The 14,934-nt window shown below is 44.2% G+C and overlaps 5 protein-coding genes across 6 annotated transcripts; 1 reads left to right on the top strand and 4 right to left on the bottom strand.

Annotated features, from left to right (window-relative positions):
• Window positions 1-259: 259 nt before the first annotated feature.
• On the bottom strand, window positions 260-2,176 carry TrAFT101_008474 (uncharacterized protein; the record flags this gene model as incomplete). Of its 2 annotated transcripts, XM_066128344.1 has the most annotated exons (3): window positions 1,887-2,176; window positions 1,188-1,836; window positions 260-1,127 (listed from the first exon to the last, which is right to left on the bottom strand). In XM_066128344.1, the coding sequence occupies exons 1-3, from the start codon at window positions 2,158-2,160 to the stop codon at window positions 260-262; spliced, it is 1,791 nt and encodes a 596-aa protein (XP_065984462.1). In that variant the 5' UTR covers window positions 2,161-2,176. The 2 variants fall into 2 exon arrangements, with proteins under 2 accessions (XP_065984462.1, XP_065984463.1); XM_066128345.1 differs by having other exon boundaries at window positions 1,188-2,176.
• Window positions 2,177-2,370: 194 nt separating this feature from the next.
• Window positions 2,371-4,345, top strand: TrAFT101_008473 (uncharacterized protein). The gene is made up of 3 exons (XM_066128343.1): window positions 2,371-2,867; window positions 2,924-3,468; window positions 3,531-4,345. Exons 1-3 carry the CDS (start codon window positions 2,451-2,453, stop codon window positions 4,309-4,311), a joined length of 1,743 nt encoding a protein of 580 aa, XP_065984461.1. The 5' UTR covers window positions 2,371-2,450; the 3' UTR covers window positions 4,312-4,345.
• Window positions 4,346-4,415: 70 nt separating this feature from the next.
• TrAFT101_008472 (uncharacterized protein) lies at window positions 4,416-9,496 on the bottom strand. Its single transcript, XM_066128342.1, has 2 exons — window positions 6,410-9,496; window positions 4,416-6,347 (listed from the first exon to the last, which is right to left on the bottom strand). Exons 1-2 carry the CDS (start codon window positions 9,427-9,429, stop codon window positions 4,460-4,462), a joined length of 4,908 nt encoding a protein of 1,635 aa, XP_065984460.1. The 5' UTR covers window positions 9,430-9,496; the 3' UTR covers window positions 4,416-4,459.
• A 1,118-nt stretch (window positions 9,497-10,614) lies between these two features.
• On the bottom strand, window positions 10,615-11,509 carry TrAFT101_008471 (uncharacterized protein; the record flags this gene model as incomplete). Its single annotated transcript, XM_066128341.1, has 3 exons — window positions 10,615-11,196; window positions 11,244-11,371; window positions 11,440-11,509. The coding sequence occupies 3 exons, from the start codon at window positions 11,507-11,509 to the stop codon at window positions 10,615-10,617; spliced, it is 780 nt and encodes a 259-aa protein (XP_065984459.1).
• A 972-nt stretch (window positions 11,510-12,481) lies between these two features.
• Window positions 12,482-14,181, bottom strand: TrAFT101_008470 (uncharacterized protein). The gene is made up of 3 exons (XM_066128340.1): window positions 13,725-14,181; window positions 13,024-13,661; window positions 12,482-12,973 (listed from the first exon to the last, which is right to left on the bottom strand). Exons 1-3 carry the CDS (start codon window positions 13,854-13,856, stop codon window positions 12,634-12,636), a joined length of 1,110 nt encoding a protein of 369 aa, XP_065984458.1. The 5' UTR covers window positions 13,857-14,181; the 3' UTR covers window positions 12,482-12,633.
• Window positions 14,182-14,934: the final 753 nt, after the last annotated feature.

Genomic DNA, 14,934 nt, shown 5'->3' with positions numbered 1-14,934 from the left:
TGGAAAGAAATATTTATTTCCATTGTTCAAAATCGGCTTGTTCAAGACCAAGAGTAGAACCGTGTAACTTTTTCCACCAAAGCTAAAAAGAAAAAAAAAAAAGCGTTGATGTAAATTTTTCTCGAACTTTAGCTATGTGATAATTACGGAACAGTGGAAACAACGTTTGTGCTGACAGGTCATCTCTAAACACTGGCCTGTTGTCTGATAGATCAAACCAGCCATGCCACACCTACACTATAGAGTGTTAGCGCCTTTATCAGATTAAGGGCTCTGAGATAATACACACGCATTCCCAAGTATGAAATGTCGCTCTGTATTGCTGCTGAAATTCGGCATTTCTTCGACTTTTGACGGGCACTATTTTGAGACTCTCCCCCGCTGATGAAGTTGAAATTGGGCTTATCATTGACGCTCTTGGAGAATTATCAACAGTAGCAATTTCTTGGATCTCATTATTATGTTCAATCCCAATAAAGGCATTGGTTCGTTGTGCATTGGGCATATCATCTTTGCTTGTGGTGCTGTGGTTGCTTGATATGTCATCTGGCACATCATGTGTATTCTGTTCGAAGACATTTTCTCCTTCGACATCTTCATCTTGCGGTGCATTAATATCCGTTGCAATAGATGTTGGCACTTCAACTGAATGTGTAATTGAACCAGAGATCGGTAAATCTTCATCTTCATTAGCTCGTGGTACGGCGAAAATTGCCAGCTGCTCTTGATGAGAAGCAACATGTCTTTTGAACCGTTCATGGTTTACGAGTATCCCTTGAATTGATTTAAATGGTTGGCTCCCTGAATTCGACTTCTGTAGCAACTCTTCTGCCCATTCATCGCAAAATGGACAATCTCGCGCTTCAAATTGCGTGGGACATTTTCTACCTCCTTCTTGAAGCATCCGTAGCTGAGAATCCGAGAAATCCCCATGAACTTTCAGGATATGGTCTTGCAAATCTGGATCAGAAAAGCCAGCTGATTTACACAAGATGCAGGAATATCGTGATCTGTGTTTTTGTAGCTCATGCTCAAACCATGAATCACGATCTTCGAAAAACTCTGCATCGCATTCAACACCGCCTTGCGTGCACACATATGCTTTCAGATCACGAAATGCATGAAGTCTGTGTTATGAATGGTTAGCCAAGATGTATGAGCCAGACCAAACTAGATGAAAAGCATACTTCCAAGATTTTTCATGCCGAAAAGACTGTATAGTGAAGCATATCGGACACTCAAATGGCTGATTTGTTGGAGCTAAGTCGACCAAACGCGGTAACGTTAGATTTGATAAAGAAGTTGCCATTGTTGAAGCGCTAACAAGAGAGAAATCATCGAATTCCTCTTCTTGTAGAGTCAAGTTGAAATTTGGGAGAGGAGCAAATGTTGTAGCTTTACTTGATAGCAGCTCGGTGTCCGTGGCATTATGAATTGTAGTTTCATCCATACCCAGTCGAGATCGGTGATCTCTGCAGTATCTAATGAAGTTTCTCCTTTTGGCGATTCCACCGCCAACTCTTATTGATAACGGACTATTAGCTATTTTGGGATATTTGTTTTTCACATAATCAATATCGAAAGAATCCGGGAATGTCAAGTCGGAATTTAGAAGTGCTTGCTTAAATCGGTCGCGTGGCGATAGCTTTCTAATAAGCATACCTAAACGAAAGAGAGAATTTATGCATTCGTGGATTATCTGTAAATTAATACTGGCCTCATCAAGAGAGCCTTTGCTGGTCTTTTCGATTGCGCTTATTCCGACTATGGAAGAGTTGTTATCCTGATCGATTGCGATATCTCTATTTGAAATTGGATGGCGAATGATGTTCGTTACTACCTAATAAGTGAGATAAGTGAGGCTATACTTGCTACAAGAGACTAACAATCATCAATGGCTTCCTCAATCTCGCCTAGCTGTCGATTTATCTGCTCTCCGATATCTGCTGCTTGAGAGAGTCGCTGGTCGAGCGATAGTGGTGTTTGAGGGCTACGCATTGCACCCATGTTACCTGCCCACAAAGAAAATCTCTCCAGACAGTCTACAATCGCAGACGGTGATACATAAGGAGAGAGGGAAGACTGACTCTCTCTACTGAGGGTTATGAAGTCCAGAAAGTGCTGTCGTACATTATGACTCTTGGCTGAAATAGTCGCCATTTGGGTTATATCCGTTGATGATGGAAATGGCCAAGTTTAACTGATGGTGGGCAACATCTCATATGCTGAGAAAATGATGAGCTAATTCCTGCCAATTAACAACCTGCACGTCGATTGCTGACTGCATATACCCCGCTTGCGAGACAAATGCATAGGCGAGATGCGATTGGTTCACGCAATCACGCATAAAGACGTGCACAGCGGTCAGTCACATCTCTTGAGGCTGAAATTTTGTTTCCGTTATTTAAAACTTTTTATCGTTAATCATTGTAAACACAAGTCGATTCATAATGTCCGGGTCAGGTTTTGAGATAGCAGGAATGGTACTTCGTGCATTCCCACTCGCTATCCACGCCCTCGAGATATGTCGCGATACAGCAAATCAAGTTGGCCTCTTTCTCCAAATCAAGCTGGAATATAAGAGGTGGAGAGACGAGTTAGAGTATCACAAACTACTATTCACAAAGAATTTAAGACAACTTCTGCTCCCTCTCGTCCTAGATGACGACAAAATCGGAGAGCTTCTACTGATGCCAGGGGGAGATTGTTGGCGAGAGAAGTCAGTCGCGGAACTTTTTGAAAAACGTCTTGGGGACTCATATGGTCTTTATATGCAATATATACAAGGGATGGGTAAGACCATGGACGAAATAAATAGAGAGCTCGCCATTAACTCTGAGTGGGCTCGGAAGATGCTTGATAGCTCGGTAAGAAGGTTTGAGCCAACGAAAACGAAGACATAGTTAAATGTTCGATCCAGCAGAAAGCATCGGATAGCCAATTCAAGCTGAGAGAATTTCTCAGTCGCCAATTTCATAAGTTCAAGCTTAGCAGCAATGGTGTTGTCCGCAAACGTCTATTCGAGGAGCTACAAGAGTATAACGATAGGCTCGAGAGGCTGTTAAGAGCCAACGACGAAGATATGCACTTGTTAATCGACAGAAGTTCAAGACACCAATCAGGCAAAATTGACATAACAATTTGTAACTTTTGGAAAAATGCTAAAAGCGTCTTTCTGGCCCTTGCTTCTGCTTGGACTTGCCAATGCCAGCAACATGGTGCACACTTACTCCTTCAACATCGAATCACAAGCAAAGCCGAGTTTGACATCACTTTAACAGGATTTATTTCATCTGTATACGAATGTCACAGAGTTCGGATCTCAGAAGGCAAGGATAATGTGTTAAACGAGAGCATTGGCCTTCTCGACAGTGTTCCCTCTCGGCAACCAAATCACAAACAAAGGCGTCCAACAAAATCTGCACTTCGTATAAAGAGTGCAATAAAGACGCTTATAGGGTCGTCGAAGTCTGTTGATCCATTTGAAACACGGGGCAGCTTATATGTGTATATACTAACAAACTTCCCAGAACTCAAACGTCAGTTACACTTGTGCACGCGGAAAAGAAACCCGTTATCCCTACATACAATAAAATAGTAAACCTCTGTGCTTCGTTGAAGATGTCTGAAACGCCGTGCTATGGTTATCTTGAGGGAGAGGAATGTCGATATCACATTTTTGACATATCTCGGTATAACAGCGACATAGCTCGATCGGTGACCTTGGACCAGCTGCTTCGCGGTGATGTCCCTCAACTATTAACTCGTTCGAAACGATATAAAATATCATTGATCCTAGCTTCGACATTTCTTCAACTACTGGATTCCCCATGGTTGTCAGCATTTCCAAAAAGATCTGATATCGTTTTCTTTAACAATAATGATGGAGACGCAGCGTTCTTTCGACTAGACCAACCACATATAAGCCGCGATTTCAACACTTCGAATGTAGCAAGCACAGATTCTTCATCAGAGAATATGTTCAACTTCACTGAGGCACTTGACCATCTCGGTATAATGCTCTTAGAGCTTTGTTTTGGTAGAATTATGGAGGATCAGCCGTGGGCAAAAGAACCGTCAGCAGGAGCAAATGACCAAGAGAAGAAAGGACTTAACATATTGGCAGCTCGTGAATGGCAGTGCCATGTGAACGAAGAAGCTGGTGGAGACTATGCTGAGGCGGTCTCGTGGTGTCTTGGAGGAAACCGGATCGCGCCACAGGAAAGGTGGAGACAAGAAATGCTGCGTAGAGTGATACAGCCTTTGCATAGGTGTCATGGATATTTGTCAAATGGCGGGATTGAGATATAACTCAATTATTCATGAATATGAAACTTAAGTTTACATCCAAAAGAAGTATATTCATCGTTTTAAATAATATTTTCACCAAATATCATCGAGAAACGCCTATATGCAATCTAGTGATTGCTGTCTTCAACATATGAAATGAGTCGAATGCCTAAGCAAGCATTTTCTCAGAAAATTGGAACCCGCCCTTTACTGTCACAAGCCTATGGCCATTCACAAATACAACTTTATGACCATTGCTCTGCAGAGTCATTCCTGGGACTACTACCAGTGAGCATTTCATTTCGCCTTCTGCGTCACACCATTCACTAAGCGCAAAGAAGTGGCGACGAGCGTTGATGACGGGCAATGACGACCCACTGCTGCCAACATTTCCATCCCCCTTGCCAAGCGTTGACTGTATTTCGATGCTGCATATCCAAAGACTAGTATCCAGAAATACTAGAGTTGATGGACCTATAAACCCAATCACTGAACGTATATGAGAGCTTATGGCACTGAAGCTAGGTTCAATGACGGGATAATCCGACATTCTTGGCGAGGAGGGGTCAAATACAGCCGCCGGCCACATATAGAACTGTTGGGGCACAGTCCCTATTTTCCGTAAACTTTCGATCACTACTCCGCACCCTACATGGTACGATGCTGCAGCGAAAGAATAATCTGCCTTCAGTGGTTGCAATGGGAAGCGCTCAGATTTTGGAGAAACTTTAAGCTCTCTGGGCGATGCAGGCTTCTCGGATGATATGGGCCGTTGAAGAAGAATGCCATCAGGCGAGGTCAGTTCTTCGTAATTGGCCCAACCAAAAACACGCGCAATATCGCCACTTACGGTAACAAACCAAGCTTCGTTGGTGGGATGCTGAAAGACCGCGCAAGCAGAAGTGGTAGCCAGTCCACCGCCATCTGAAAAGCGAGAATCCTTTGTACTGCCATCCATGCGTGATTCTTGTTTTACAGCAAGCACTTCTCCTGACGGCAATGCCCAAAGCTCACTAACATTGTGACCTGTGACGAGAAGACGATCGGCTGCACTATTCAATAGCAATCGCATGACAGCGCCACCAAACCGGCGGTCGAGGATGGTACGAGCCGGTGCCATCTTTTGACCTGGTACTACTGTTGCAGCTTCTCGTAGCGATATGGGCGGCTCGCTGATCAACACTCTGCCGGACTCATCCGCTGAAACGATTAAATTTTTTCTCTCACCGAGAGTAACCTTGGTGACTGATACACCCTTTGCGTGCCGGTACAGTGTGCCGACTTTTCTTCCGTCAGCAACAGAAAAGAGATGCACTTCTCCATGCTGATTTCCTGCAATAGCGTACCAGCCATTGGCCGATATCTCCAAGAGACTGGTTATTTCGGGTTCTTCAGAGCTATCCATTGTTCTCGCCACTGGTATTGGGAGATTTGCGGCGTCGCTTGTACTTTCTAGCTCGTCATTTCTCCTGACTAAGGCTGCCGGCTCCCATGCACGGCACTGCTGGCCGTGAATATCAAGGAAACGCTGTCCGTTAAAACTAAATACAAGACTTTTGATTGGATCATACAGCCCATCTATACGATAAATAGGCACTAAGATGATGTTGCCGTCGTTGTCTTGATCAAAGCCAAAAATTTCGATCATGCCCTGGCTACTCCCGGTGACCAGGCTGTACCCGTCGGGCGAACAAGCAATGCTTTGTGCATATACATTGTGCATCACAAACATTGAATTCATGGTAAAGTAATCGAAAATGCACAGCCTACCATCGTTGCATGATACAACCAGTGCTATAATATCCGGGTTTGGATTGAATACCATGCAGTCGATGCCATTATTAGCGTCAATGACACACTGGCCCAATATTTGCTGCTCATCAATGCCCCATATAAGTACTGGATACATGCGAAAACCAACGGCGAGCAAGGTAACTTCAGTGGTAACGAGAAAAGCCACACAAACTGCGGACCGATGGGTAATAATGGAATGCGTATGTGAATCAAGCTGAGGATTTTCAACAGCAATTACATCGACTTGGCGTCTCTCTAGGCTCCTGGAAACTGTTAGCTTTTTTTTTTTTTGTTCAAATATTTTCTCATTTGACCAAAATATTACCATCTTGTTAGACTGCCGGACTGGAACGCGCAGATAATTTCTTCAAGGCCCAAGAACGTAATGCCAAGAGGTGATGAAGGTAAAGAGAATTGATACAGTTGCGTGCCAGCTTTTGGCTTCCATATAATCATATATTTTACGCCACAAGAGGCGAGATAATCATCATGTTCGCTGAATTGGAGAGCCTTGACCCTTTCGGGATGAGTCATGGTCAGCTGCGGTTGAATAGGCTCAGCATTGTAAAGAAAAATCTTTCCTGTAGATAACCCAACGGCGAAAATACTGTTACCATGGCTGACAGCAGTTGTATGACCCTTTGGGAAGTCAATACGGCTGAGGCAGTCATCCCAAGTTCTTGCTGGATGGCCCTCCACAGTTAGTGCTGTGACTCGTAAATCCTTTGAGAACCTTTTAAATATCATAGAATCTGTAGGACACAGGGGAGGTATCAGGCGGTGGATCGATTGTGGATATGCGAGCAGCTGAGATTGGAACTTGGAGGCTACACGAATCAAGTCTGTCACCCATCCCGCGACGATGCTTATTGACAAATCTGTGTGCGGAACATACTTAGCTCGGCGGGCTAAATAATCTCGCAGGTTCATTGCAACCCTATTGATAGGGCTTAAGTTACAACCTTTAGCGAGATATTCGATCCATGACAGAATGCTGCTATCAAGGAACGTGCACAAAATGTCCATTACACCATCTTCTTTTGATGTACAACGATATACGTGCTCCGAGAAGAATATGGCTGCGTAATCAAGCAGGGATGTGTCAAGCGATGACAGAGTGCGAGTTCTAACAGAATTCTTTTGCTTTTGCTTTGAAGGGCGTTGAAATCTCATTGGTTGTGTCTTGAGGCAGCCTCCAGATAGGAATTTTAGTAGAGTAGATGCAATGCTGGTATGACCGAGATCCTTATATATTGCCAGCTCGCGGCATATATTCTGATCGAGAAGAAATTCACGAGCTGTTTCGTGTATGACATGCGCCTTTTCCGCTGCATCAATGTAAACAAGCTGCCCACATACTTCGGGAATTGCCCTTTTCACGCTCTGAAGTGTCTGGTTGAGATCTAACTTTACAACACAGCGCAATTCTTCCAATGACAAAGGGCGGCGTGCCAAAACAACCCATGTCAATATCGTCTTAGCGAGAATTGCTTTGCTCTTATCCATCTGGATTGACCGGATCATCTTTCCATAAAGGTCATATAGTTCCCCTGGTATTTCCTTCAGGATAGCTTCCATGGCCTCTTCTGTCCAGACGTTTTCAAACTCTTGTGAGACAAGACGGGCCCAAAGAAAAGAGCCCGATGACTTTTCGAGCATCCTATTACACATGGCCTCCAAATCATCCTTGGTCTCGAAGCGATCAAGTTCTTCGAGCTTAGTGGTCAGGAATAGCCGAATATCGTCTATCGTATCAGAATCTGACATAAAATAAGTACTCACTTGGGGCCCCAAAGACGCTCGGCCACGTTCAATTGCTTCTAAGTTGCGACTTGTGATAAAAACTTGGAGTTTTCCTTCAAGAGGTAGCTTAGTTAAGAGCTTCTTAGTAAAGAGTGCATTGAAGTTGTCGCATTCATCGAGAGCATCGATTACCCAGAAGTGTTGCCTTGCGAATGGTAGCTTGAAAATCCTATCAACAAAAAGCTTTGTCCAAATAAGTGCGTCGCTAGCCTTATCCCAGACTATTCCTTCATGCTCAAATTGGATCAATTTCTCTTTCACCAGATTATCTTGAGTTGCCATCTGGAAGGCGAGGGATCTAAAACAATCCCTTAGCGTGGATTTATCAGATATCGAATGCTTGAAGAAGAAATAACTGCAGCAGACAGGCAGATGGTTTAAATGATCGATAACGTGACTGGCTAGAATAGATTTTCCAGTTGCTGGTCTCCCAGTTAGCCACAAAATAGTGGGAGCATCGCCCGCCTTCCAGGATATGAACTGTGGCTTATTTGTGAACCACTCGCAAGATTCGGGCATTTTGAGCTCTGATTGTATCATAAGATCCTCTTCTAGCATATCTGGTATCTTAAGAAAGTATTTCAAGCGTGAATCAGTTTCAATATTCCTGTCATCTGTTGTACCAAGTTGTAGGAAAGCCCTATCCAAACTCTTCTCTTTAATCTCATCAATAGCAGTGTGAAGAGCGTTTTGTAGCATTTTATAATTAGAATCTTTGCGACTGGTAAATTTGCAGACGTGGCGATGGTCAGCGTTCATTGCCTCGATCCGTTCATTATCGAATCCTAAAATTGCTGAATATTTCTCCACCACGATTCTGCTTATGGGCCCTAGAGCTGTAGGCTGTGTCTCGTAAAAAGTCCATAGAGCCAGATCCATCGCAACATGGCGGAACCGATCTCTGATCATAGCAAGTGCTGAAGATCCAGACTTTAAGTCTGTCACAAAAGGCTTTTTACCCCAGATGGCTATCGACATGTTTTCCAAGACCCCTGCCAGATCTGACCCATGGTGGGGAGTGCCAAGGAAGAATATACCATATATCCTCCCCGCCAAATCTTTGTATGACGGATGCTGTCGCGCGATGATATAAGCCTCTTTAGCAATACATCCGCCCATACTATGGCCAACGAGAATGATATATGTGCTATCTTGACGTATGCCTGGGTGGTTTTTCAGTCCTCCAATTAGAGACTCTGCAAAATCGTGAATATTTAGGATGCTTTGCTGCTGCCATTTTCCCCCCCAATCAGCTTTATAGCCAAAAGAATGAATGCGCACATTCTCAAATCCAGTTTCATTCGGCAGCCAATCTCGTGGCCAAAATGACTTTGGAGTGCTGGAACTAGACCATGTCTTTCTGCTATGTCCTCCAAGGCCGTGTATAAATATGAGGTCCGCTACAGCGCTATTAGGCTCTGGATCATAGAGAGTATTGAATCCCAGTGATTCGGTGTCTTGGTTTTCTGCTTCAGATGTATCCGTGTTGGCGTGGGTTACTTTAGATTGTAGGCCTTTCATAACCGCTGGAAGAGGTGACATTGTAGCATTCTTTTTGCGATCACGGTCAAGAGGTTAGCATTGCTGTATGGCCGCTTGTCGTTGCTTTGCCAAAAGCTCCTTTACGATGTGGCGGTACGAGAGAGGGGAGGCCTTCGACTGTGGGTGGTATTTACCTCGCCAGCGGCTATGATCTTCCAATGAGAGACGCGACCCAGGCGCTTGATTCCGCTCACTTTGTGCGCGGCAACTCACGCAGCACAAATTAATCAAATTGTAAACGAGTCGCAGGTGGGCCATTCAGCGCAGCCTTGGATGCGGGGATATCCAGAATGTTTTGACTTAAGTTCGTCCAGCAGCGGAATTCTGCTAGGCATGGCTATCGAGGCAAATCGCATCAAACTATAGCGTTTATTAAATGATCCGATAAAGGTAAATTGATCAGAATATGCAACCTTTGGTGTGAACATAGGTAAACCACATGTACTTACACGTTTTAGGCTATGGCTTTTTGTTCTCAGGGCTGCGGCTCAGCCCGTACCTGACATGAACTATATGACTGCATGCGATATGGTCTTGTTTGACACTATAACCATTCAGTAGTCTCAAATCGATCCTGTTTATGTTGTAGGTAATACAGTTTTGTAATTTGTAGAAGGATTATCTCATTTTAATATGATATTTAAGGATGAGAGAGGACATGGATTCCCATGGTTTCCCCTCTACGGTACCCCCCATCCCCCCATTGTTCGTGATACCCTATACATTATCATATTTTAATCCAATTTATTAGGCCTTGTCATCTATACTCCGTAACCCTCGGGATACTTCTCGATGAGTGTCTTTATCTCGTTTACTGCCCTAGGCCAAAGTTACTCCAAAAATCAGCCCCATGGTGAATGCTGGGGTAATAAACTTACATTTGCACAAACGATTCTTGCTCTGGAAATAGCGCCGCTGCATGTAAGTTAAATCTCCTATGTAGACTGTTTAAACAACTGTATATAATATAATGAAGTGAATGGTACCTTACAAGGAGTAGAGAGCGATGCGGTCATCATAGTCGTCTTTTGGCTCAGCTCTAGGTATATGAGAATGATATGCTTGAACATAATCGCATGTAAATTTGTTTCGTTCAGGGCGCCAGTTTCCTAATTCATCTGTTCGCGCGTCTTGTTACTTGACAAACTAGAACAATATTTGGGACACTACTGTCAGTAAGCCACATTACTTACACTCGTTATGTGCCCAGAAGCTAGCAGGGTCATAAATGATGCCCTTCTTGGTCTCGTTGATTATTCCTGTGTTTCCATACCACAAGTCTCCATGTACTAAAGAGGGCTTTATTTTTCGTCCCTCTGTTTCAAGTGGTCGCAAGAGCCTGGGGATGACTTTATCAAAAAGCTGGGGCAGCAGTGCATCAAGTTGCAGATTATTGTTGCCCGCCCTTTCCTCACGGATCTTCAAAATATGGCGCAGGCCATTTGCAAAAAATTCTTCCCAGCTATCGCACCAGGTATTGTCCTGAGGAAGGTTGCCATTATATGTTGTGCAATGAAATCCGAACTTGCCCTCCGGTGAAGAGTGAGTGGAATGCAATTGGGCAAGCTTCTCACAGAAGGAGCTGGGCTCGGGTACGCCTTCGACAAAGTCATAAAACTTGCAAATATAAAAATGTGAATTTGGATCGTTCTTAAACGTTCCCCATGCCGTTGGCTTGGGACAAAATTCGGGTATAATTGCGTGGATAGCTAATGTAGACTCGAACTCGCCCATGAGAGCCAGCTTACCATGATGACCAACGGAGACCTAAATTCGGTTAGCGATTTTATCAGTTATAAAGATTTTTTTATCACTTCACAGGCCTTCATAAAATAGCGCTCTTCAAATCCATCATTGTGGAGCACTGTGAGACTAAACGCTTTTGCCCACGGGGATTCTTGACGGTATGCTATGTTTAGGATTGCTGTAACACCTCCTAGTACTGATATGACGCCGAAAATGCTCTATTAGTACAGTCTCTAAGAACTAAAGCCAAGTAAAAGAGCTTACCAGCAAGAACATTAGGATCTAGATTCCGCGGACCTTCAACATCATCGTTGTTGCGCAGGGTGCCATTCATCTCGCCTGCGCTTTGTTTTTTTTTTTTTTTTTTTTTTTTCGAAAAGTATGCCCGGAATAGTGAACTCTTAGAGTTCTATATAGAAGTTACGGCCCCTTTGAAAGATTCTGTTTCTAGGTGATCAGTAAGTCATTTCATGGATCGTATGAAACTCATGCTGGGCAGTCGAAGTCTTGGGTAGAGCCAATAGCACTTAATTGCCGCACAAACAAACTTGAGGAGATTGAATATGCCCCATATTGTTGAAATCAGAATATAGAATGATTGGCTAAATTCTGCTGTTGGTTGGCAGCTTTATTGTAAAGCCCTATTCTCAAGTTAAAACGTGCGTGCTTGGGCCTCAGGGCGCTAACGGAAACAGATTTCAGAAGCTAGTTCTGTGAAGTAGGCTATGGAACCCATTAGCATCATTGCCATGGTGTTGGGTACGTGTGTCATTTTCCTAGTATTCAAAGCAAGGTCCCTACCATAGAACTATGCAAATTTCAGGCATTGGTGAAAGAAGCCATTAACTCTAATCCTATAATACTAGCGTGGTGACGGTGCCAGTGCGTGTAGAAACGAAAATAGAAACCGTGCAGACAAGCGATCAAAAAGAGCGGTATGCCTAGAAATATGATAATTTCCAAACTGTAAGCTACAGATTACTTCATACCAGCATAGTCGTATTTTTCTCAGCGTCTATGAAGCACAACCATGAAATGAGCCTAACGATGTGCAGAGAGCTCTAAAATAATTACATTACGACTGACAAATGGAATACGATATCTAGTTCGACTGTAGTCCTGAATTTCAAGATGAAATGAAACTGGAGCTGGCTACCCCTTGAATAAGCTGATCTGTAATTGATGCACTGCACGTCGCAGTTGTAACACTCGCTGATAAATGTGAAAACAGACCGAGGAGTACTAAGGTCCTGATGATTATAAGGCTGGTAATAAAAACTACATAATGAGGCATCCAAGTTGCAACTGAAAGGCGAGATCGATTACGTATATCTGAAAACTATGCACTATGTATATAGCCTTATACAAGCCAGCTAGTCATACATTATGTCCGTTGACCATTATTCTTGGTATAGACTGTTCGATATTGTTCTCAGTCTTGATGCAATCCACTACATGCTACTCAAACTCTTCTTTGAAGCGAACCTCTTTTGGCCCCGCCTGGATGGAAATATTTCTATTAAAAGATCCGCCAAAGTAACGGCCATGCTTGAGGTTTCCCGCTTGCTGGAACGTTTGGCGGGAGATTTGGGTCGCTGCCCCATCCAATCCGAGCTGCCCACATACCGTTTCGTATTGATCATCTTCCTCGGCTTGTAAAGTAGCATCGCGTTTGGTGAGCTCCCCTTTCTGTATTATCTCTTGTTTCTCTCTGGACGCATTACTCTTTAATGCGTACAGCCCAGTTGTTCGAAGTTGCAGCGGGCCATAAAGCCATGTGATATCGTCGTCTTTTGACCTGCAACGTATGAGAACAATACACTCCTGAAGTTTTGGCTGTATACAAACCATTTAATAACGTTTGGCAAGATAGTAGGTAAATTGTTCCTAAACTTGGTCCAGGATCTCCATGCAGCATTCTCTAGGCGAGCCGCATTTTCGTAGTTGGTCTTTTGTGATTGCACGTGCCTCCAAGATTGATGAAGATCTGCTTCCTGCCACACATGCGACAAATAGTCTACTTGCCGCTCAGGTTGCAATGTTATACCATTATCGTCTTCCGTTCTGTCACAGCTATCCAGAGATACGGAGTGCAACCAGCGCTCACTATCAGAGCCCACCAGTCGACGACGAGGTGCGTGGTCAGTCACTTCAAGCCCAGTGCTATGCGCTATAGATGTGGGTTGCAATATTTGAGCTGTATCTAAGCTATCTAGGACAGAAAGCAGCGGTGTGGAGAGCACACGTCGACGCTGTCGATACCGTGATAATCTGTGGAAAGAGCCTTGGAATAGAGGCCGTATGCGTCGTTTTTGGAGCTTCACTAGCAAGCAGAAGATACTGAAGCTTAAAGCAACGAAAGTGATGAGCTTAAATATCGAGCCCCTTTGAGGATTGGGAGGCCAGGAAGGAAGCTGTCTGCGAAGAACTGGGGGTGGTCCCAAAGAGTCGGGTTGCAGCTCACACCCAGCGGGCTCCCAGTCGAACTTTCAAGGGCATGGTTAGCACTATCATGCTGCCTCGGCGGCTATATATCCATGTACGCTTACGGATTGGCAGAACTCTATGAAATCCTTTATAGCCGTCCATTTTGCTAACTCGGTGGCTTTTTTTGCGTCTGCGGTACCGGTAAACGTCGGCCAGAGCGTCAAGATCGCGACCAAAAGAGGAACTGCTACCATGATATGACTCCAGAAACCCGCTTCATATTCTTCAAAGCCGAGACCGTTTTGCACAAAGCTCCGACCCAAGTAGAGGCTCTCAGTTGGGCAAATAAGAAACCTATTGACAGCATGATGCGAGGAGAATTCAAGCTTGCCGCTGGCACCGACTCTTCTTGGCTTTGCGTTATAGGATGCACCTGACTCGGGCTACCTCCAGCAGCATCCGAAGACGAAATCGTCGCCATTATTCTAGCATATATCACGAAGTAGGAAGAGCAGTCCCAACGTACTGTGGATTAGAGTGACACATTTGGAATTGCAACAAACTGTGTCCTTGGATTGACTTTCTGAACTGTTGGCAGGCAGCCTTATGTACGACTGCGCCCCGCGTAATAAAATGCCTTGGCGCACGTAGGCATTCACTATTGGCTGCCTTCGCTATCTGCAGCTGCACTTCGCCATCTCAAGCCTTTCCACCGTATCACTACTACAATTGCGATGTTTGAGCAGGACTATGGAATTGACGCCGCTGAGACGCTTGAGTTAGCTATGCTGATCAAGAGGGGAATAGGTGTCCCGCTCTGTTCTTGAGCTTGTAGGTTCATCGCAGATTTTGCGATTAGATCTGAGAGTTTTCTGCCTTGGTACATGTACTCTGAGAAGATGTATGATTTAGAAGCCAGGAGTTAGCCTAGCCTATAGTGAACTCTTCAAACGGCCCTTATAACTTAATATCCGTTTTAGCAAACTATTTCCGACTTCTTACCTCCGACAACAGCGAAGCAAAATTTGTAGATCAGCGTTAAAAGCTGAAAAATTAAACAGTAAGCAAAGTTTCGTTCCCCGCTCGTGCACTATTTGCTGCCCATAGATAATAATCCATTATACGGCCCAATTCAGTTGCGCAGCGTGAGATCTATTGTCTTTTGAATCCGAGAGATTCGTAGGTTACCCCAAACATTTAAGCTATGTGGTAGAGTAGAGAAACGGGTTTAGCTAGTTATGTTCCTATCGCAGTGTCAGATTCTGTTACGGACGAGCGGATGCGCCAAGTTCAACGTCATCTGGGACAATAACAATCCATAACCCTGCTAAC

Source organism: Trichoderma asperellum, chromosome 5 (assembly GCF_020647865.1).
Source record: "Trichoderma asperellum chromosome 5, complete sequence".
In the NCBI taxonomy this organism is placed as follows: Eukaryota; Fungi; Ascomycota; class Sordariomycetes; order Hypocreales; family Hypocreaceae; genus Trichoderma; species Trichoderma asperellum.
Note: the sequence above shows the minus strand (reverse complement) of the source record. Positions and strands in the feature narration are given on the sequence as shown.